Below are 22,328 nucleotides of genomic sequence, written 5' to 3'. Positions count from 1 at the left end.
CAGCAAATTTTATTCAGGTTCACTCTTCCATAACAGAGGAAATCCGTGGGCTCATTATCTTTAGAAAATACAATAATAAGCATCAAGTGCACCTCTAGAAGTCGGAAACTGGATAAATACCATATGAATGCACTTTCATACCGTGCTTTGTAAAGTGAGCATTCCTCTATTTAATTTAGTCTGTAATATACAACATAAAAGTGCCTAGATAAATATTGACAAAAATGTCCATTAACATTAGAAATTCCATGGTTTTATATTTCAGGCACATTAATCTGCCAGCCCAACCTTGTTTTTGCTTTTAGAATTTCCTGGCAGTCCCAGTAAGCTTCAGCACCTACAGTTGTCTGTTCAGCTCTGTCTCCATTAATGAGAACTGGGATGCCTTATTTTTCCCAGCCTAGGTCTCCTGTTGGGAGGGAAAAATATTCTAAGCCATGATCAAGTCCCAGTTCTTCATAAATCGCTAGCTTTTAAGACTGATGTTAAATTATATAAATTCAGAACAGATTTCTGCATACCCAGTGACATTAAAAACACTTCCTGAAAAGGAAATTTAAATTAAAACACAGTGATACCGAGCATATGAGTCCACCAACAATTGCTTACTGGCTGAGCTTGTACAAAAACTTGTCAGGATGCTATAGAAAGTCACTTAATGGTTCTTATTTGAGTCATTTCTGAACCCTCCAAGAAGAGGCTGTTGGTTGTTGTCGGAAGTGTATGCTTTGTTAAAAGGTGCACTTAGAATCTAGACCATCTAAAGAAACAAGTCAGCGAACTGTAGGTAGTATCTAGGCAAAATAAATTGAGGTAAGACTTAGGCAGACTACATTGTCTTTTTTATTCTTTCTAATATTTTTTTTTTATTCCAGAAAAAAAAAAAAAAGAAACTGGACATGATCCCTTTGTCTCATGGAGTTTATACTCTAGTGGGAGAGACCACCACTAATCAGATAGTCACCTGGTGAAACATAGCTGGTGGTGGGGAGAACACACAACAGAAACCACAGTGTCTAAGCTGTAATCTGAAGGATATGTAGGGAGGTGAAGGTGTGGGTAGGAACCAAGAAGAGAAAATTTCATGTGGAGGGCCCTCCATGCGCAAAAACCCTGCTATCCGTGATGATTATGAGTATGCCCCCAAAATTTAAAAAAATGCTTAAATAACAGGAGAACCAAGAAGGAGCCACAGAGTGACAGGGTGGGGGGGAATGGCACAAACGGGAGGCTGGGGCTGGACCAGAAGGCCCTGTGTTTTGATCTTGCTAAGAGCCATGCAAAGTCTTTCAAATCTTCTAGGCCTGTGGAATGACATGATCAAATGTGCGTTTTAGAAAGACAAAGCTGGACATAATGTGGCGAAGGGATTGGAGCTCCCAGAGTATCTGTAGGGAGAGCAGAGAGGAGACTACTGCTGTGGTCCGGGGGAGATAAGGCAGTGCCGTAATTTAGACTATGATGGAGATACGTGAGAAGAGTCAAGAGAAAGTTTGGAACGATGCTGCCACAAAACACTCAACACTGGTGTTGAGTTTCATTAAAGTAAACTCTTCTTTTTCTAGAGTGGTTAGGGTGAGCCGTCTTCTTGATTAATGCCATACCATAGCTCATTAACACCTACCAGTATTGGACTCAGCAACAGCCAAAGGTTTAGAATGTGATATAATATTCAAAAAATTAAATCTATACCAAACAAATTTTAATCTCAGATTTAGCTTGGAGCTGAGCATCTGAAAATCAGCAGGTCTTCATTTAGAATCCCACAAGTCACCCTTGAGTGCTATAGAGGTGAGGCCTCCAAGGACAGATGTTCAAACTGTGTCTGCAGGGAAGCCAAGATGTCTCTAACACAGGCGTGGCTTCTGCTAGCAGCTTGCATTTCATTTTTGTGTTTCTCTTCCAAACTTTGATTCAAACATGTGAAAAATCCATTTTATCTTACAGGGTTCTTATAAATAAGTGCATGTATAGATATGAGTATGTTCAAACACATATACATGTATAATTATATGGATACTTACATAAATTTGCAGAGCCTACATTTTAAAATTTTGTACATGTTTTAATATTTTAATGTTCAGTTTAATATACATTTTTGTTATTAGTATATGTATTTTTAAATTTTTTTTAATTTTTTATTTTTTTATAAACATGTATTTTTATCCCCAGGGGTACAGGTCTGTGAATCGCCAGGTTTACACACTTCACAGCACTCACCAAAGCACATACCCTCCCCAATGTCCATAACCCCACCCCCCTGCATTTTTTAACTTTTATGGGTATTTATAACCATACAACTTAACTGCCAAAATAGTGCTAATTGAATATTAGGAAATTATTATAACCTGTGTGGCTTATAATCAAAATCCTACCTATTTGAATGAGCAAATGAAATCATGAATTGAATTGAGCCTGCATTGAAGCTTATTTTCTAATTTTTCACAGTACATTGCTTCTTCACTTCAACAAATTATATTTTAATCAATCCACTGATTTTTTTTTTTTGTAAGATAAAAAGATAAATATGTCTTCTCTTGCCATGGTAGTGTTACTTATCTACCTGCTTTTGCTATCTTTGTTGCTTTCCCAGGATGAAAGTGGCGGATCACTGTACTAGATATTTTAGTTTTTTTCTAAAGACTACAACTTGAGAAAATGGCATGGTATACAAATTGCTGTTTAAAAGGGAACAGATGTTTGTGTATCATAATTCACATGCCTGAGAACATTAGACTACACTTCAGGAAAAACAGTGTCACTCATTTTAAAGAAGTAAAAGGCAATTCCCAGATTGTTGAGAAGATCATGGCCAGAGTCCTCTTGGGCTCTTCTTGCCCTTGGCAATATCGATGTGCTTGTAGAATAAGTTATTGCTCTGAGATGCAGTATGTGCACAAAAGTCATGAGTCATTTCTGAACCCTCCAAGAAGAGGCTGTTGGTTGTTGTCGGAAGTGTATGCTTTGTTAAAAGGTGCACTTAGAATCTAGACCATCTAAAGAAACAAGTCAGCGAACTGTAGGTAGTATCTAGGCAAAATAAATTGAGGTAAGACTTAGGCCATGTATATTTTTCATTAACTGTACAAAGACATTTGACATTATCTATTAGATTAGGCTTTTTCAACATATAGGGAAGTTTAACACTCCTGGTAAGTTTATCAAGATCTGAAGTCTATTCCCTTAGCAAGAAGGTAGTTTGCAATTTTCCTTTTCTAGGCATGTGAAACATTATTGACTAATCATCTCAGGCACAATCAGCCCATTTTCTATACATATTTTATGAAAGCATAAGATGCAACGTATGGTTCTAGAAATAGAAGCTGCCTCTGAACACAGAGGGTTGTCAGTCTACTCAGATAATGCTTGCTATTAATTAATTTGATAATATTAAGATATACCCAGAGCAATAGAAATAATTTATATTTGCATAATGCTTTATGGCTTATAAAAAACTTACACACAGCATCAGTGATTTGATGTAATTCTTAAAGCAACAATAGAAAGTAGGTACCCAAGAAAGAAGGTATTTTCTGCATTTTATAGATGAATAAACAGGGTCAGAAGAGTTAATGATTCCCCCAAGCTCAGTCTGAATTTCACAGTGTAATATTTATAATATAGCATATATGAAAATAGAAAAATACATTATGATGGACTAAAGCATAAGGAAAATAAGTTACTGCCCTTCAATTTTTTGTTTCAAAGTTTCTAGGAAGTATCTGTATCCACTGAAAAAACTATCATTAATTATATGCTTAATGAATAAATGTTATTCTTACCCTTACTCAGAAAAAAATAATTAAAGAGAATATGTTTATTATTATTATTTTAATCTTATTGGTAAAGTAAGAAAATTAAATCCAATTAAGAGTTAGGAGCCTCCTGACAGCTAAGCTGTGTGGTAATCACATACGCAACATAGGGCATTGGTGCCAAGGTAAAGACGTGAACCACCTTTAAAACCCTAACATCCGAAATGATGTCATGTTGGCTGAGATGTCACACACTGCAAGGAAATAAATTACTCCTCTGTTGGCAGGGCATTTTGTGCCACAGAGAAATAATTTTCTAAAGGGCATCTTGGTAGTATGAAAGGAGGATTCAAGAGGTTCTCAAAGAGAGCTGTAAACCCAGCCCAGCGGCCGACTGGCTATGTCTCTGCAACAACGGAATATATGAGCCATTCAGAGACTTGGACTCAGGCTTGCTAGGAAGCGGAGAGGTAATCTAGACCATTTTTGTCAAGAAGCAGTTCTCTTGGGGCGCCTGGGTGGCTCAGTAATTTCAGCAGCCAACCCTTGATCTCAGTCCAGGTCTTGATCTCGAGGTCATGAGTTCAAGCCCTGCATTGGGCTCTACCCTGGGTGTGGAGCATACTTAAAAAAAAATAAAATAAAATTATTTATCTAAAGCATGCATCCTTTTTTGCTCACATATGGGATTTGATTAATTCTTAATTGATTTACCCATCAAAATTCCAGAACAGCTCGTGCTTGTGGACCTGATTAAGATGCCATTCGCTCATCACTACCTACTCTGACTCCACCCTGCATCCCTGAATTTATCTATAGCTAATCTACAGTTTTTCCCCAACTATGTTTCTGGATCTTTTATTATCCAGAGTAAGAAAAAATTAAGGGAGGCCGTTTGTTGGATTTTGTTGATGACAATCTTGCTGGAAGTGTCAGTGGCCTTTTGTCAGTAAAGCACTCATTGAGAGTTGAGGACCCTAGGTTTGGGTTTTGATTTGGGTTTTGTTGTTTGTTGTTGTTTTCTCCTCCACCGAGGCTTCTCGAAAGGGACCTTTTGGACCCGAGAAAGAATGATAGTATGTGCTGCCCTGAATTTTACTTCCCCGCTTTCATTTTTATATCCAAGGGGAACTGTTCCTTGGCAATTTTTTTTTTTTAACTTTTGATAATCAGGCTCAAGATCTGAGAACATCCCTTTGGCTGCTCATTTTATATCTGCCCCCAGATAGCCCCAGATCTTTGCCAGAATCAATCAAAGAGAATGAGTCCCATGCGGGAGCTAAATTCCTAGCCAAAATATTGAGGCTTAGATTTTTTTTTTTTTTCTAAATTCATAGTAAAACACAGCTCATAAAATCTACAGCAAACATCGTGCCAATATTTAGAAGGAAGCTTCCTCCCCACCCCAGACATGCTGCTTGAAGGCGTTCCCCGGTCAGTGACAGGAGTAGGTATCAAAAACCAAATCCCGTTCTTGATGAGAGTTCTCAGAAATCTTGCTCAAAGTTTAAGTCACTCTTGCAGGTGTCCCTTTGCCATGTTTGCTGACCCAGCTTTGGTCTGTGATGTGCTTCCCAGGGAGGATTTGGGGAGGTGGAGTTCATTACCTTTTCTTCCCTGGCAGTGCCCATGGGCAGACTCACCATCCCACATGCTTGCAACACCATCTGCCATTGAAATTGAAAAGGTCATTTATTATTATTTTTTTTTTAATTTTCTTGGATGCCATGAGGATCATTTCTTTTTTTTTTTTTTTTAAGATTTTATTTATTTATTTGACAGACAGAAATCACAAGTAGACAGAGAGGCAGGCAGAGAGAGAGGGAAGCAGGCTCCCTGCTGAGCAGAGAGCCCGATGCGGGCCTCGATCCCAGGACCCTGAGATCATGACCTGAGCCGAAGGCAGCGGCTTAACCCACTGAGCCACCCAGGCGCCCGAAAAGGTCATTTATTTTAAATAAGAAAATGGTACTGTTGGTGGGAATGCAAGTTGGTGCAGGCTCTTTGGAGAACAGTGTGGAGATTCCTCAAGAAATTAAAAATAGAACTTCCCTATGACCCTGCCATTGCACTCCTGGGTATTTACCCCAAAGATACAGATGTAGTGAAAAGAAGGGCCATCTGTACCCCAATGTTTATAGCAGCAATGGTCACGGTCGTCAAACTATGGAAAGAACCAAGATGCCCTTCAACGGATGAATAGATAAGGAAGATGTGGTCCATATACACTATGGAGTATTATGCCTCCATCAGAAAGGATGAATACCCAACTTTTGTAGCAACATGGATGGGACTGGAAGAGATTATGCGGAGTGAAATAAGTCAAGCAGAGAGAGTCAATTATCATATGGTTTCACTTATTTGTGGAGCATAACAAAAAGCATGGAGGACATGGGGAGTTAGAGAGAAGGGGGTTGGGGTAAATTGGAAGTGGAGGTGAATCATGAGAGACTATGGACTCTGAAAAACAATCTGAGGGTTTTGAAGGGGCGGGGGGTGGAAGGTCGGGGTACCAGGTGGTGGGTATTATAGAGGGCACGGATTGCATGGAGCACTGGGTGTGGTGCAAAAATAATGATACTGTTATGCTGAAAATAAATAAATGAAAAAAAAAAGAAAATGGCAAAATTTGCAGAGAAGTACAACATACTGAATTCACATATTCATCTAGATTTTTGTTTTTTAAGGGAGCAGGTCCCTCTTGTTAGTGAAAGATGGTGTGGCAAAAGGAGGAGATGGGGATGTGTGGGTAGAGGATGTGTTGGGAATGTATTCGTTTAAAATATGTTTACGTTTTTGTTTTTATTCTTGTTCCAACATGGAATCTGGGTTCATGCAGGTAAAATAAAGAATCAAAGCAGTTATCAAGTCAAAGAAATGATTGCTAAGGAATTTTGGCTTGGATTCATTAGAGTGGTTGGTTTTCAGGCTAAAATTCACCAAAAAATGACCATCATGAGCTGTGTTTCGTGAGTTATCAAGGTTTCATGGAGCTAGCATTTAGCCTGTCAGGATGAAGTAAAGGTTTTAATTCTGCTTGAATCTTTTCACCCATTTCAGCTTCCAACTTTTATGAGCAATATTCTCTACTCCCTGGTCAGTTAAATAAAGCTGTAAGTCAATATGAAGAGTCTAGTCCAATTATCCCGGTCCCTGCTGAAAGCTCTTTCCAGAAAGCTAGAAGAGCATGTTTTTCCAGGTGGTATGGACATACTCTTTGAGGTGCCGTCTGGTTGATAGGATGATTCTCAAAGGGAAAACATTTGCGGGATGCCTGGGTGGCTCAGTGGGTTAAGCAGCTGCCTTCGACTCAGGTCATCATCCCAGCGTCCTGGGATCAAGTCCCACATCAGGCTCCTTGCTCGGCAGGGAGCCTGCTTCTCCCTCTGCCTCTGCCTGCCACTCTGTCTGTCTGTGCTCGCTCTCTCTCCCTCTCTCTGACAAATAAATAAAATCTTAAAAAAAAAAAAAAAGAGGGAAACATTTGCCAGAAAGGGAGCATAGATGGGGATGAGAAATCAAACAGATTCTCTTGGATGTCGGTGAAGAACTTTAAGGTTTTGTGATTTTTAGCTCTGCTTCTGGCACCAAGACCTCTACATAGATGAAGAGGGAGCAGAAAAACCTTCAGAACTGAGGAGGGAATAGCCCTCTGTTTTCTCACTTTGGCCTCCAAGTTCCCTCGGCTCTCCTGCTGCATTTTCTCCACCTCCTCCCCGAAGTATTCAGAATTTCTCTCCATACTGAGTATGTGTGTTCTTCCAGAGGCGCATACCTACCGCATTCCCCACAGCTGAACTGTAAAAGGGACGTTTTGTCCTGTCAGAATTTTGGTATAGTATTTATTGCCAGACTAATTTAAATTCACGCGGAAAGGGTTTGTTACTATGAAGAATAAAATAACCCATTATGAGAATTCTATTCTGCGTTAAAATGGAAATGTATCTCATGGCTAAAGAATCAGCCTAATACCTTGGTGTTTAAAAATATACGAACTCCTAAGAATTCTAATTTCTCGTGCCTGTCGTTTAATTTTAGTCTTACAGCATCGCAGTTCGTAGTTGGGGGCAGGGATCATTTCAATGACTGCCATCATAGCAGTTGAGAAGAGAGGTTCTGATTTTGAATCTAATTTACATTCCAGCATCTCTTGAACTTACTGGATGCCTCTAGATTTACTGGCACATACAGCTGCTTAAAAATAGGCCCTGTCATCTAATGCTGTGTAATTATAATTTAGAACAGCACTGCACAATCTAAAAAATTGTTTTATTGAGTCAGTTTTATCTTTAACCTCCTCCTCTGTGACTGTGGTCAGCATCAGTCCCTCAAAGTAATGCCCATCTTAGCATCCCAGCAAGGATGTCCAAGTGACATCCCTCCCAGTGTCCTCAAAACACCAGACATAACCCCTGAAGTTTTTTTTTTCCTCAAATAGATATGACATGTATAAAAATTGTTGAGTGTGACACAAAGGAAGCAACATCCGGCAACTTCACCTCCTGCTCTCCACTAAAAGAAAATCATTTGCTCAGTGTGAGGCCCTATAGTGAGTGACGCCTGAGGAGGAAAGTTTCTCATTGAAGTTTGTAATCTCTCCAAGCACCTCTACGTGACTTTGTGAAACTGTGTTGAGAACACATGGTTACCTGGGTTTTCAGGATCTGACAAAAAATACCTCTAAGAGCAAACCCTGAAAATTCTGCCCCAGTTCACAAAAATAGAGTAAACCCACGGCAGGGGCTCTGTCCCCTCCACCGGCAGCTGCCTTCATCTATGACTTGTGTTAACCTATCCTCAGGCTTTCATACCCCCTTGATTCTTGCTGCCACCACCTCGAAGAAACTTCAGAGAATCTGTTAACTGATTCAGATTGTTTATATACCTTGGTTCAGTGCTACCGAAAGGCATGTTTACCTATTAAAGGGATTGTCTGTATCAAGCTAACTGCATAGGGAACGGGGGTTGTAGGTGTGGGAAGGTTTTGACAAGCAGACAGATTTAGTCAGTCAGTGTGAGGGTGAGGTCCAGACCCAGTGGGACCTACTCCCTGGGAAGGTGGGTCAGCCTCCTGGTGCTGACTCTGAGGGTTTGGAGTGTGGAAGGAAATCTTACCCCTACTCTGAGACTTGTCATGCCTAAGCCAGGCAGGTCTGTAAGCAGCCACTTCTCTCTGGCTCTCCCTGCCCAGCCCAGCTGCCACCTTCTTACCCACAGCACAGGTGCCGTCAATAAAGGGTGTGTGTGTGTGTGTGTGTGTGTGTGTGTGTGTGTGTTTTCTGATTCATTGTTTAAAATCTGATTCATATTTGTTAGAGCTTTCTTTTAAAATTAGAACTTCCTTACCCTATGTGATATCATTTTGGACAAATAACTAGGTCACTAGGATATATTTCCTTTACTGACCACTTTATTAAGAATAAAATATTAGTAATAATATAATAAGTAAAAGAATAGTTTTACTTATATAAATATACAGAGCATGATTTAATCATAAAAATAATAAATTGGTAATATTGCTGATGACCTATATTACTTCACTTAGGTCATTGTATGTTTTATTTATACCTCTTAGAGATAATACATTTGCATTTCCCAGGAATTTTTAATAAGTTAGCTATCTATTGAAATCAGTGATCAGAGATAGCAATAGGAATTTATATAGTCCCTCCTGAATGTCAAACACTCACTGGTGATCCAAGAAGCCAATCCCAGAAGAGGAGAATCTGCCACGGTCCTTCACTGGGGTCAGGGCCCAGCCTATAGCAATCCAGCATGCTCCTTTTCTAATAGTACATAATGTAATTTATTCTGGAATTAAATTATAGACCATTTTGAGTTAAGATATTGAAGCATAGAAACATACAAGCATAACCTTAGACAAATTTTCTGAGTTTAACGACCCATATCAAAAGAGAGTCCTTTGGATATTTTTCCCCACTTTTCCAGTTGTATACGCTACAATGTAATTTACAGTTTTCTTGATGAATACTCCATATTTGAAAAGAGCAGATAAGCCTTAAAGTCTTAATGTCCCTTAAATAGACTGTATTTTTTTTTTACTTTTATATCTTTCCATGCTAGATCCATTGCCTCATGAGTGCAATGATCATCTATTTTGTTTACCCTTGAATATCCAGCTTAAAACAACTGTTCCTCCTGCCTAACAGTGCTTAGTAGTCACCGAATGAATTGTCCTTTTTGGAAACTTCCCTTGCCTCCCTAGCCAAAGCTTTCTTCAGGTTCAGTTCAAACCGTGTGCCCTCTAAAAGACCCTCCCTTATGTAGATATTCTGGTTACCATGGTATATTACTAATTGGACATTCTTTCCTGCTTTGTTGAAGATTAGTTGACCATATGATCTCCCTGATATGAGGAAGTGGTGATGCAACATGGGGGCTTAAGTGGGTAGGAGAAGAATCAATGAAACAAGATGGGTTTGGGAGGGAGACAAACCATAAGTGACTCTTAATCTTACAAAACAAACTGAGGGTTGCTGGGGGGAGGGGGGTTGGGAGAAGGGGTGTGGGGTTATGGACATTGGGGAGGGTATGTTCTTTGGTGAGTGCTGTGAAGTGTGTAAACCTGGCTATTCACAGACCTGTACCCCTGGGGATAAAAATACATGTTTATAAAAAAATAAAAAATTAAAAAAAAAAAGGTAGTACCTGGGCAACTAGGTTGCATACTTCTTAGAAACTTTTGCCTTAAATGTATTTTCTTTACATTCTGTGGCTCCTTTCTTTGTGTTCTACTCCTATCATTCATCGCCTACCCCCAAATACATTTAACACATTAGAATGTATGTGTAAGTATTCAGTTAGCTCATGTAAATAGATGAGCAGTTAATTACGCTTTCTGTTCATTCATTCAACATTCATGGAGTTCCTGCTTAGTTTCTGGTATCCTTCTGAGAATGACCAGTACAGCATTGGATGACAAATATTCTGTGCTCTTGGAGCTCATTATTTCCTAGCAAAAGACAACCAAGCAAACAAATAAATGAGGAATACAGGAATATCGGGTACTGATTAGTGCCCTGACAAAAGTACGTGCAAGGGTGTGATGAGAGCCAAAACATTAAAGTAACATGAAATAAACAGTTGGTTATGGCCTCTTTGAAGAGTTGATCTAACACCTGAGTGACAGATAGGAAGCACTTCCAGAAAGATTTGAAAGAGGAGCCTTTGAAATGGTATTGGACAGGAAGGAACTTGAGATGTTGGTTTGAGGGTAGTAGTGAAGAGGATGTCTGTTGAGAACATTAGGTGTTTGAGATGCTGCCAGGTAGAGAGATACAGCCAAAGAAGGTGTCCTGTATTTGGTGGTGGTGGCGGGAAGAGAAGGAAATGGGGACAAATGTAAAAATTAGCATATGGCACTCATAGCACATGACTGGAGAAGATGAGTACTTACTGGCACAGTGTAGCCATAGAAAATATAGTAAGCCAGGGAGTAACTGGGTATATATGTGGTTACGCATAGAGTCTCCTTGAAATTCTCTCCCCTTCTCCCTCTGCCCCTCATGGTTGTGCTCTCTCTCAAATAAATAAAATCTCTCTCTCTAAATTAAATGAATAAAATCTTTTAAAAATGTTGAAAAACTAAAGCAGGCTAGGTAAAGCCACATGAATTTGCTGATTTTTGGCCTGTTTTGACCCACAAAAATACCATTTATCTGTGGCCCAAACTTATAAAAATACATATACATAAAATAGCTTAGAATATACAAATTGTAATTGAACTTATAGATATTTTCAGTTTTCTCTTTTTTTCTATGATTTTTTAGATACTTTTACAGAATTTTAAAACAAACATAGGAGAAGTATTAAATGCCTCTTAAATTGAAAATTGCCCATTTCAGCTTAACTTTTAGGCCAAGTTATAGTAATTGCTGAACAGAACAGACAAAGACAGAATCAGATATATATAATTATTCGAGTTTTATTTGAGCCTTCCTATTCTGTTCTAAAAGATTAAAACATCTACATACTTCGGGGAGCGTGGGTGGCTCAGTGGGTTAAGCCTCTGCCTTCAGCTCAGGTCATGATCTCAGGGTTTTGAGATCGAGCCCCGCATCGGGCTCTCTGCTCAGCGGGGAGCCTGCTTCCTCCTCTCTCCCTCTTTGCCTGCCTCTCTGCCTACTTGTGATCTCTCTCTCTGTCAAATAAATAAATAAAGTCTTTAAAAAAAAATCTACATACTTCAAGATCCCTTAAGATCTTGTTTCTCAGTGACTCAGACACTAAAAAGAAAAAAAAAAAAACCTTAAAATGAATCCATGTGTTTCACAAGATTTATCTTTAAGAATGTGTCTATTGGCTTAAATGTTTATATTTTCTTCTGTTCCAGGCTTATTTATATTTATTTTCCACTGTGCTATGAAGGAGAATGTTCAGAAACAGTGGAGGCGGCATCTCTGCTGTGGGAGATTTCGGTTAGCAGACAACTCAGGTAAAGGGGCATGTTGGTCATTGGTTTTTATACCTAAAAGGACAGTAGTCAGAAACCTTCCTCATCTGGCCTTCCATTGTTAGAGCAATGCAGTCCCAGTGGTAGCACATTGTAAAGGTGGTGCCCGTGAAGATGCTTAGTTGGAATCTTGAAATACGAGGACTGCAAGCTATCTGAAGAGTCTGGGCCTGACCCTTCTATTCTACAGAGAAGCGTGAATTCCAGCCAGGTGAACTGAGTTGTTCAAGGTTTTATGTCCAGTTTGACAACTCAGGTATCCAGAGGTTCCACCATACCACCTGCTCCTTTCCATGTTTTCGAGGCCCTTGATCACATTATTACGCAAAGATATTTTTCTTTGCATAAAAATACTTGAAGAATAGCATTACTTTTTTTGGCAATAATTACCTCTCACCCTTACAAAATTGCGGTAGGATCTTAAACAATATGTGCTATAGGTCAAAGTTTGAAGCTTACTTCTTCATTTTATTATTGTTCATATGCCAGTCTCTTCACTGAGCCCTTTGCTAGCATATACAAGATTGAGTGCTTTGGCTAAATTACTTAAATAATCCAGTGGTGATTTTTCATAGTAGAACATATGCCCCCTAAAACACATTCATGGAGAGATGTTCTTTCTTTCAGACTGGAGCAAGACAGCCACCAATATCATTAAGAAAAGTTCTGATAACCTAGGAAAATCTTTGTCCTCAAGCTCCATTGGGTCCAACTCAACATATCTTACATCCAAATCTAAATCCAGCTCTACTACTTACTTCAAAAGGAATAGCCACACTGGTGAGTCACTCTAACAGTAGTAAAATGTTCTTTGGTCCATTTTTCACCATCTTTATATTACTATTGGCATATCATGAATATTGATAGATAACAGTGCCCTTTAGGGTGCTTATGTTAGATTTATGAAAATCACAATCTCTTTGAAAACTTTATCCAACACTTTTGTGGACGTTTTTGTCTTTTTTTAAGTTTTTTAAGTTTTATAACCAAAATCGAGCCATAATATTATTAGCTCTGAGTATTATTATTATTTAGTTTGCTTTAAACCTGTTTTCTTTTCAAAAATACTGTATTTAAAAAGTTATGTTTTTATTTTAAGAATACAGAAACTGAGTTGCAATTATTTGTAATACTGCGTATTTCATGATTTATAACTTACTATGAAAGTTAATTAGCAAGTTGACATGGGAACAGGTGGAAACACTATACAGGGTATATTACATTTAAGGCTTAAGTCCTTAACCATTGGAAGTGTTATTGCCAATTGCTGATTAAATATGACAGAATAGAGAGCATCATATTTGGCAAGTGATACAGGATGGTGAGAAACATCATGTCTTTGTTCATCTTCTGGACTGTCATGATATTTACAGTGACCACAGGTTCTGACACTAAGCATGTGTGTGAATAATCCTGAAGACAATGTAGAAATAAAGATTCTTTTGCCGTACTTGATAGCCAGTGAGTGTTGTGGAAAGTTGCAATCTTTTAATAATTTCAAAGGAAAAAAGCATAATTGCTATTTTGAAATACTAATTATGCTTCAGGCAAACAGCTGTCAACACTTACCACCAGCACTTTCCTAATTAAAGATCTTCTAAAGGGATAATGGAAATAACTTAATTTTGAATTTGTTTAGTTATTAAACATAAGCAGAGGTGAATGACACTGAAGAGATTCATATTTGGCTTTTTGCAAATAAGAAGCATGTTGTGTAATGTATCTGTAAATGTTCATATTACAAACACTTAGATTTCAAATGACCCTTATGTACATTTGAATCATTTTACATGTCCCTGCTTGCACCACAGTCCGTAACTTGCCACTGGAATGGCCACTGCCTCAGATTCAAGATAGCTCTCTGGAAAAATGTTTGAGTGTTTGGAGAGTTTGTTAATTACAAAATTAATTAAAGACCTGAAAATTTAGAGCAGCTTAGGATAGCAGTTCTAAACATTTCTTGTAGTAGAGGACACTTACAAGAACCAAATGAAAGCTGTGTACTCCCTTCCAGTATAAGATGCAACCTCTGAGTCCTGTACACAAATAATTTTGCCTAAAATTAAGAGGTCTGTGCATCCCTTCTTTAAATACCTGAGTAAGAAAATTGATGACAGGTGTATAGTCTGAGATAGATTATCCTACCTAGTTGGTAGTTCCCTGGCACAAAATTTCTTTTACTTATAATGGATGAATTTTTCACATTATTTATAAAATTAGATGTTTGTATGATCATCTCCATAGATGCAGAGAAAGCACCCAACAAAATACAACATTCGTTCATGGTAAAAACAAAGTAGGATTTAGAAGGACCATGCTTCAGCATAATAAACTCACAGGTAACATCATACTCAGTGGTGAAAACTGAGAGCTTTTCCTCTAAGATCAGGAACAAGGATGTCTACTCTCACCACTTTTATTCAACATATTTTTGGAAGACCTAGCCATAGCAGTCAGATAAGAAAAAGAAAAAGGATTCACATTGGTAAGGAAGAAGTAAAATATTCACTATTTGCAGAGGACATGATATTATATTCAGAAAACCCTAAAGATTCTATCATAAGACTACTAGAAATGATAAAGGAATTTCAGTAATGTTGTAGGATACAACACTAATATACTAGAATCTGTTGAATTTCTATATACTAATAATGAGGTGGCAGAAAGAGAAATTAAAGCAATCCCATTTATAAGAAAAAAAATTACTCATTTTGCCTGCCCTTCTAAAATGCAAATAGTGCATTGTATGCAGTTAGGAAGGAATAGGGATTAGACCAACTAAATTGTTTTCCTCTTAATACAGCTGAGGATAGCTAGCCAGAAAAATGCCACTATTAAAAAGGGGAGAAAAAATAAGAAGGTAGATCATTTGGAACAGGGGGCATTTTGGAAGTCTTAATGAAATATTTAAGCATATTAAGAATTATGGGGAAAATTGACCAAAAGATAAAAGGAAATACAGAAATGGAGGTGCCAAAGAAAACCTTTGCTATTTCAAAGTGTTGTGCATGTTTTTGTTTTTGTTTTTGTTTTTAAAGGAATGCATTATTGTTTTTCTGTTTCCCATAATAAAAACCTTGGGGTTAAATGAGTTCTTGTCAACTCGCATAAGTCAGCTATATGACATTACTTCTGTGACATAATAACTTAAGGTTTCCTTTCAACTGATATACCAATGACCTTTAGCTACCTAGCCAGTTCTCAGTGTGACTGCTGGTGTACTGGGTCCCTAGGAGAATGCAAAAATTCACTGCGTATCATCTTGGATATCTAGTTGGTTTATTTCTTGAAATTGATCTAGAAATTCATATGTTTATGGTGTAGATAATGTCTTCTAAGAGCATTCCTTCAGCAAAAGTGGATCATTCAGGTAAACATTTATTACTTTTTTGAATGCATGAATTTTTTTGCAAGGTAATAAAAGAATATTTGCATGGATTAAACTAAGATTCTTGCTGCACCACCAAAATTGCTTGTTCTTTACAATACTCAGCTAGCACAATGACATTCCTTCATTGAGCTGGAATTTCTGGAATTTCGAATGGTTGTGTGCTGTGCTGGTTCTTCTCTGCATGTGGGTGTCTGCAAGCTGCTCCTTCTAGGAAATGTACCATGCTCTAGAGTTAATGGGTCATGTAGCATGTAAAATAATGAAGAGATAGTAGTACTTGAGAAGTTTGTTATAGAAGAGAGTAAAATTCTTTACTTTTCCACTGCTCTTATGAATTACTGGCTATGTCATGGTACATTCATAGAAGTCATAATGGAGAAATTGTCAATTCAAAGCCTGCTTTTGGAAGATTTTTACCTGCTTGATATTTCAGCATAGGTCAAATAATAGTTCATTTCCCTAGCTCCTGGTTTTCAAACTTGCAGCTATAACCAAAATCTCTATTGTTAATGCTGTAATGTCTAACCAGAGGACTGGGAATAGCATACATATTGAAATACAGCCCTTGCTCACAATTCTACTTTATTGACTATAAGACCCAGAAAATTGGATCACATATTTGGAAAGGAGCTGGTCAAAAATATCTCAAAGGCCCATGCTCCTGGAAGTTGTCAATGAAGCAGAATGAGTGTATCCTTGAAGCTTCTTTGAGGATGTGTGGTTTTTCTAAAAACATCAAGCACAAATTTCTTGTTACTGATGTTTAAATTAATAGAAAAATCCTCAGTAGAAAACCAATGGCTAGTGACTATATGAACTGAAGGAAGCACAGGATCAATCAGCTTGCTGAGAGCTAAATGGGGAGGGGCCTTTCTACAATGACTTCCTAAGCCTTTCCTCAGCAGTCCTGGGATGTAATCATTCTGCCATGCTTCAACCTGCCATTCTTCCCATGAGCCATCTGTTCTCTCTTTCTTCCTTTAGTATGGGGTGGACACTCCATTTCGTCTTTTAGCCTTCATTTTATTTAGTGTCTCCTTCCACACGAGACAGCATTTGAACAATTTGAGTCATTTCCAAAGACAACAGATGGAGCGATGATGGTTTTTACCAATTACTGATGGATTTTTCATGTTATGTCACATGTTGGGGCAACTTATACAAAGCTGAAAAATGGCCGCAATGAACATCCCAAATTTGGAGCCATGATTCCTAGAAGGAATTTTTCATGATAGAGTTTTTGTCTTTTCCACAATTAATAGAGAATATACAATGTAGGGAATGGAATACTTTATCAAAGGTCACATTTGCTCCTTCATTGGTGTGAGATCCCTGTGGTTAATTTTAGGTTAGAATTTTTCTCCAAAGTGTGTTGGGGAGGCGAAAAGAGCTGATACTTACAAAATATTCATAGGGTACATAAAGACAGCCATATGAATTTGTAGATAATAGGGCTTACGTGAGTTTTAGACTACTATCTGAACCAATTTTAGAAAGGTTTTGGCACTAGGGAGATAATACTTAAATATATGGTACTGAGCATTGAATCACTAAATTTCACACCTGAAACTAATATTACACTGTGTATTAACTAACTGGAATTGAAATTAAAACTAATAAATAAATAAATAATCAAATAAATAATATTGAGAAATTCGGAACAGAAATGTATTTAGCAGTCCTCTGTCACCATCAATTGCTCTGATATTATTGCCATCAACAATAACATCATTCTGAGAAAGTAGCATAGATAATAAAATACATACGTAAATATTTCTGATAATTTTGATTTCTAGAATTTAGAAATAATTAAGAAAAGATTAATTTTTTTAAGATTTTATTTATTTATTTGGCAGAGATCAAAAGTAGGCAGAGAGGTAGGCAGAGAGAGAGGAGGAAGCAGGCTCCCTGCTGAGCAGAGAGCCCGATGCAGGGCTCGATCCCAGGACCCTGAGATCACGACCTGAGCCGAAGGCAGAGGCTTTAACCCACTGTTCCACCCAGGTGCCCCGAGAAAAGATTACTTTTTTATTCCAATCATTTTTTATAAGTTAAAAACTATGGAAAAATGTGTTCAAAATACCCTTTCGTATTCACTTTCATTCACTTTATTCTTCAACATAGTTTAGATTATGTGTCATAAAAGTTTTTATTATGGAATGTGGTAAACATATATAAAAAGTAGAGCGGATAGTGTAATGTACCGATCAGTTTATGGTCACCTACCCATTTCCCCCAGTCTGTATTATTCTAAAATTTTATCTTAGACATCAGACATTTCTTTCATAGATATTTTGGCCTCTTTTAATTTATTTGCTATATAATCTGTCCCTACTTCTTTTGAGTTATCTGCCACATTTTATTTTTGTGGCAATTTTCTGATTATTCTATTCATTGACCCTTTGAAAAATGCCAGGAACATTTCTTGAAACAAATTCCAACATACATTACTAGGAGGCAAATTAATATTTAATCATGCATAGAAATGCACTTTGAAGATGAGAAGCATGAAATGTTAGTGCTGCCTATTACCTAACCTAAGAAAGAACAGACCTTCATTTCCTTTGTGTACTTGGATGTGCAAATTAATGTCCATTTTGGTGGCCCTTAGGCACATCACCTCATCTCGCAGTCTAATTTCTGGTATCATTTCTTACAGACAGCGCTTCCATGGACAAATCCTTGTCAAAATTGACCCGTGCTGATGGAGAACAAACATCAATCATCCCTGTCCACCAGGTCATTGATAAGGTCAAGGGTTACTGCAATGCTCATTCAGATAACTTCTATAAAAATATTATCATGTCAGACAACTTCAGCCACAGCACAAAGTTTTAACGTGGTTAGTATGCCAGAGAAGAATCTTTCTACGTGACATGAAGCTCTGTAGCAGTGAAAACCATGATGAGCACACAGGAACGTGCTGTGACCTTGGTAACTGGATGTACGTGTATGAGGAATGTACTTTGTTAAGAAGGCTTTTGTGAAATTTAAAATATCTGTCTTTTCAGTGCATTTCTTCCATGGGAGCATTTTGATCATCACTAAAACTTTAGTACTGAGAGCAACATGACCCAGTAGCCACAGGGGATATGATTTTTTTAAAATCTGTAATTGGATTGGACTAATTAGAACTCAGGGAGGTGGGGGACATTAAAGTTAGTGGACAAGGGAGGGGCAGAGCAAGGGGCAAGCACAGCTCAGAGCTCATTCACGCCGCACTATTAGGGTTTAGATATAGCCATTTGCTACATCATCTTTCTGAACAATGAAAAGCATAGCAATAGTCCTAACTATTTGGATGCCCACAAGTCGCTTCTCAGTGCTAATGTCTATGAATGCAGTAGCAATTCTTCACTTTCCATAAATTTTCAACCACAGATACAAAAGAATGCTTAATATCTGACCCAAGGATTAGAAAGGAATTCATTCTTTTTATATCAAATATTTCACCTACAGAACATTAATATGCTTGAGAAAGAATTTCCAAAATTTTGACTCCGTTAGTATGAAGCCTTGTAAATTTCTACTATTTCACTTACCATACTCAAGACATAAGGTTAAATTTAAACATCATCATAAATTAGAATTTAGTCCCATACATTTGAATGAAGTATAATGTTGAGATTATATTAAAGTGGACTTCCAACTACCTGCTGAGAATGAATCCATTAGACCTCTGGTTTTGCTCCTCTACTATCTGTTGAGCCTATAGACTCATGGGAGGAATGAGGATTTCCTATAGACATACTGTGTATAATAGTCTCTCCCATTTAGAAAATACAGTCCTTGAGACTCTGTGGTCCTGTCCTTGCTCTAGAGACTTTAAGACATTTTCATTTGCACAATTGGAAATCCTCTTTACTTCCTTTTCAAGTGTTTTGTTTCAAAGAATATAAACTGAGACATATGGGTGACTTGTTTTAGTCAAAATACTTTATAAACATGTGGGTCTGCAGTTGTTAGTCTAAAAAACATTTGTACATGAGTCCTCTGATTATAAGAGCCAGAGAAGGTCTGGCAAGATAGAAAAATAAATTAGGTTTCTGTGTACAAGTCATGCATATTAAGTAGTTTACCTAAATTTCCAACTGCCCTAAGTGGCCTGCTTCCTAGTGAATGTGTTAGAGAGGACTTTTAAATTTCTCTTAAATGATGGAGTTGTAATTAGGTCTTTAGAAATTGGTCTCAGTACATGTTGTACTTTTATATTTGCTCTGGGTTATCCGGGAAGTATCAGGTTCTGGGAGACATTAGCCGGTGTGATGAGAAGACAAAGCTTTCTGGTAGTGCCAGTCTGCTTGAAGACAAAAGCTAGAACTGAGCACCTGGGGGTCTTTCTGTGCAAAAAGCAGGTAGCTCTCGCTCTGAGACCTAAGAGAGCTTTCAGGCTATGCAGCATCCAAGGGATCTCTCACCTTTTGCTGATCTTCAGTCATAAAGCTAATTGCCAGACTTAAGTGGGTGATAAGGTAATATGGTGATGGGATTTTGTTACCATTTCATTTTGCAGCAGTCTGGACCAGGCCTGGGAGACATGAACCTTACCCTGCTTGACTTTCACAGGGGAGGAGTATATATAGTAGGAAAAGATAATAAGCTTCAAGGTCACTAAGATTCACTGAAGTAGAGCCAGATCCTTTGCTATAGGCGTATTAATATAGGCTGCTTATTCGGCAGAGGTTACATGTAGTTAAAAATTAGTCTTAAATCATCACTGAACTTCATATACTTTCCCCCAAGTCTTAGAGATTCATGAGAGAATTTCATTATTTTTCTACTGTGAGATTTCTACCAAAAGTGCATAATTAGTTGATAGTATTTAAGAGATAGCTGCCAAAATGGCTTTCACTTCTACTCCTGTTCATTCAGACCAGGGAAAACATTTTCTTTTTTTCATCATTGACAACAGTGTCAACTCCACTTTCAAAATTTCCATCAATCAGGTAAGGAGAAATAAAGAAGCAATTGAATAAAAACATTTGCAGATGGATTTAAGAGACTGAGCCAAATTCTACCCTCAGTTCCAAGCATGGGCTTCTCACCTTCAGTGAGTTCCCTCAGAAAAGAATTGTAGGAATTTAGCTGTAGAGCCAAAATTTAGTTCAGACTAATCTTGGGAGTAATACCAATTCATATTCCCTGGTGTTTCTTTTTTTTCTTCCTTTTCATCTTTTTTAACTACATTATGTTAGTCTTAGTCTAGGGTTCTGAGACACTTTGTCTTCTTACCATTGTTCCTTGCATTGTGAAGCTTTTCTTTGTCCATTGTTGGTATAGAGTCTTTTGTACATATTTATTTATTTGTATAAGTGCCAGCTTGTTTCATATCTTAGCTTTATATTGCCTGGATTTGTTATTTTAATTAACTTTCTATTGGAGAGACTGTATATATTTTTTCCTACTTTGTGAAATAGTTTTCTGTAGTAATATCTTTGAATATGATGAATAAAAGTGACTGTGAGTGCAAATTAGAATTAGTAGTAAGAAGTTACTGTAACTGATTTGTCATTTTACTTAAATGGAGAATGTTTTTCAAATAAATACTTATGTTGTTTGTGATCCAGATTATTCAATTCCTTTATGAGTGAGTGTTTTTCTGACTCCTAAATAGGAAAAGATCGCTGGACAACTGGAAAATAACCTGCCACCAATTAAGCTAGTGACAAGGTGTTACTTTGCCCAAACACTAAGAATGAATATATTACGAAGATCCAGCTCACCGGGGATTAATGCATTTTGAAGTTCTTGGATTTTCTTAAGATGACCAAGCCAAGCCGTGTGGAAGATTAGAAGTAATGTAGGTTCCTTTTTGAGGATATCTTCAGCATCTCAAAAAGAGAACCAAATCAGTAATATAACATGGAGTGAGGTCTTGAGATGTTTTCTCATATTTATAGCTGCTGTTTTCATGGTGGAAAGCTTAGAAAATGACAGAATTTAGCCAGCTTACTTGCATGATTAGAACAGAACCTCCCCATGTTCCTTTTCTGTGGTTATTGAGGCTCTCTCTTCTGCAGAGAGCCAAGGCCAATTTGGCTCCCAGCCCTACTCAGTGCTAAGTTGTGAGGCGTGTTAGCTGGTCACTGTGAAATCGGGTCTCCCGAGCCAATGTTCACAACTCCCGGCCAAGCCATGTTAAGAAAACAGGCAGGCGGTTGCTCCGATTCTTCTACACTCATACACAAGCCGGTTCCTTCAGAAAGCCTGGGGAGCGGCTGGGGCGCGTGGATGGGAAACACTGATTTGATTCGCTGGCGCTGGCGGACCTGTGTTTGCAATCTTGTGAAATCTAGAGGAACTGGGCTTTACACATGCAGTGTTTGGGAAGCATTTCTGTGTTTGCCGTTGCATAGCATTCTAATTTCCTTATGTAAAGGCATTTGAGGCCTCTCTCCCTCCCTGCCTCCTGCCCAGCGTCCTTCCTTTCCTCCCTTCTGCTCTCCTCCTCCTCCCCCCACCCTTTCTTCTAACTGACCTCCCTCTTCGTTTTAAGGAAGAGTAAAGTAACGCTTTTCTGTTCCTGCCAACCTAGAGAAAAATGAGAACAAATGTGAAATATTCAAGTGTTTGCATTTCTATTCTATAGCCTGTCAGAAACACAAAAATGGAAGGGGGGCGGGGGGATGACTTGTTTTATTACCACACGCAGCCTCACACCAAACTGGGTAATTTGGACTTGGGGGGCGGTGGGGGAAACACCTGGGTG

The 22,328-nt window shown here is 38.0% G+C and overlaps 1 protein-coding gene across 7 annotated transcripts in view; it reads left to right on the top strand.

Moving 5' to 3' along the window:
* The window catches only part of ADGRG6 (adhesion G protein-coupled receptor G6), a 138,072-nt gene extending 116,891 nt beyond the window's left edge, over nt 1-21,181 (top strand). For 4 of the 7 annotated variants that reach the window (XM_082730853.1, XM_082730851.1, XM_082730852.1 and 1 more), the window contains 3 exons: nt 12,109-12,210; nt 12,856-13,008; nt 18,279-21,181. In XM_082730853.1, the coding sequence (XP_082586979.1) occupies nt 12,109-12,210; nt 12,856-13,008; nt 18,279-18,457 (434 nt within the window). In that variant the 3' untranslated portion in view covers nt 18,458-21,181. Of the gene's footprint in view, nt 1-12,108; nt 12,211-12,855; nt 13,009-15,552; nt 15,599-18,278 lie in introns of all 7 variants that reach the window. The other 3 variants (XM_082730857.1, XM_082730855.1, XM_082730856.1) reach the window with 1 other exon arrangement.
* Nucleotides 21,182-22,328: the final 1,147 nt, after the last annotated feature.

This window comes from Mustela nivalis (assembly GCF_964662115.1).
Source record: "Mustela nivalis genome assembly, chromosome: 5".
Lineage (NCBI taxonomy): Eukaryota > Metazoa > Chordata > Mammalia > Carnivora > Mustelidae > Mustela > Mustela nivalis.
Note: the sequence above shows the minus strand (reverse complement) of the source record. Positions and strands in the feature narration are given on the sequence as shown.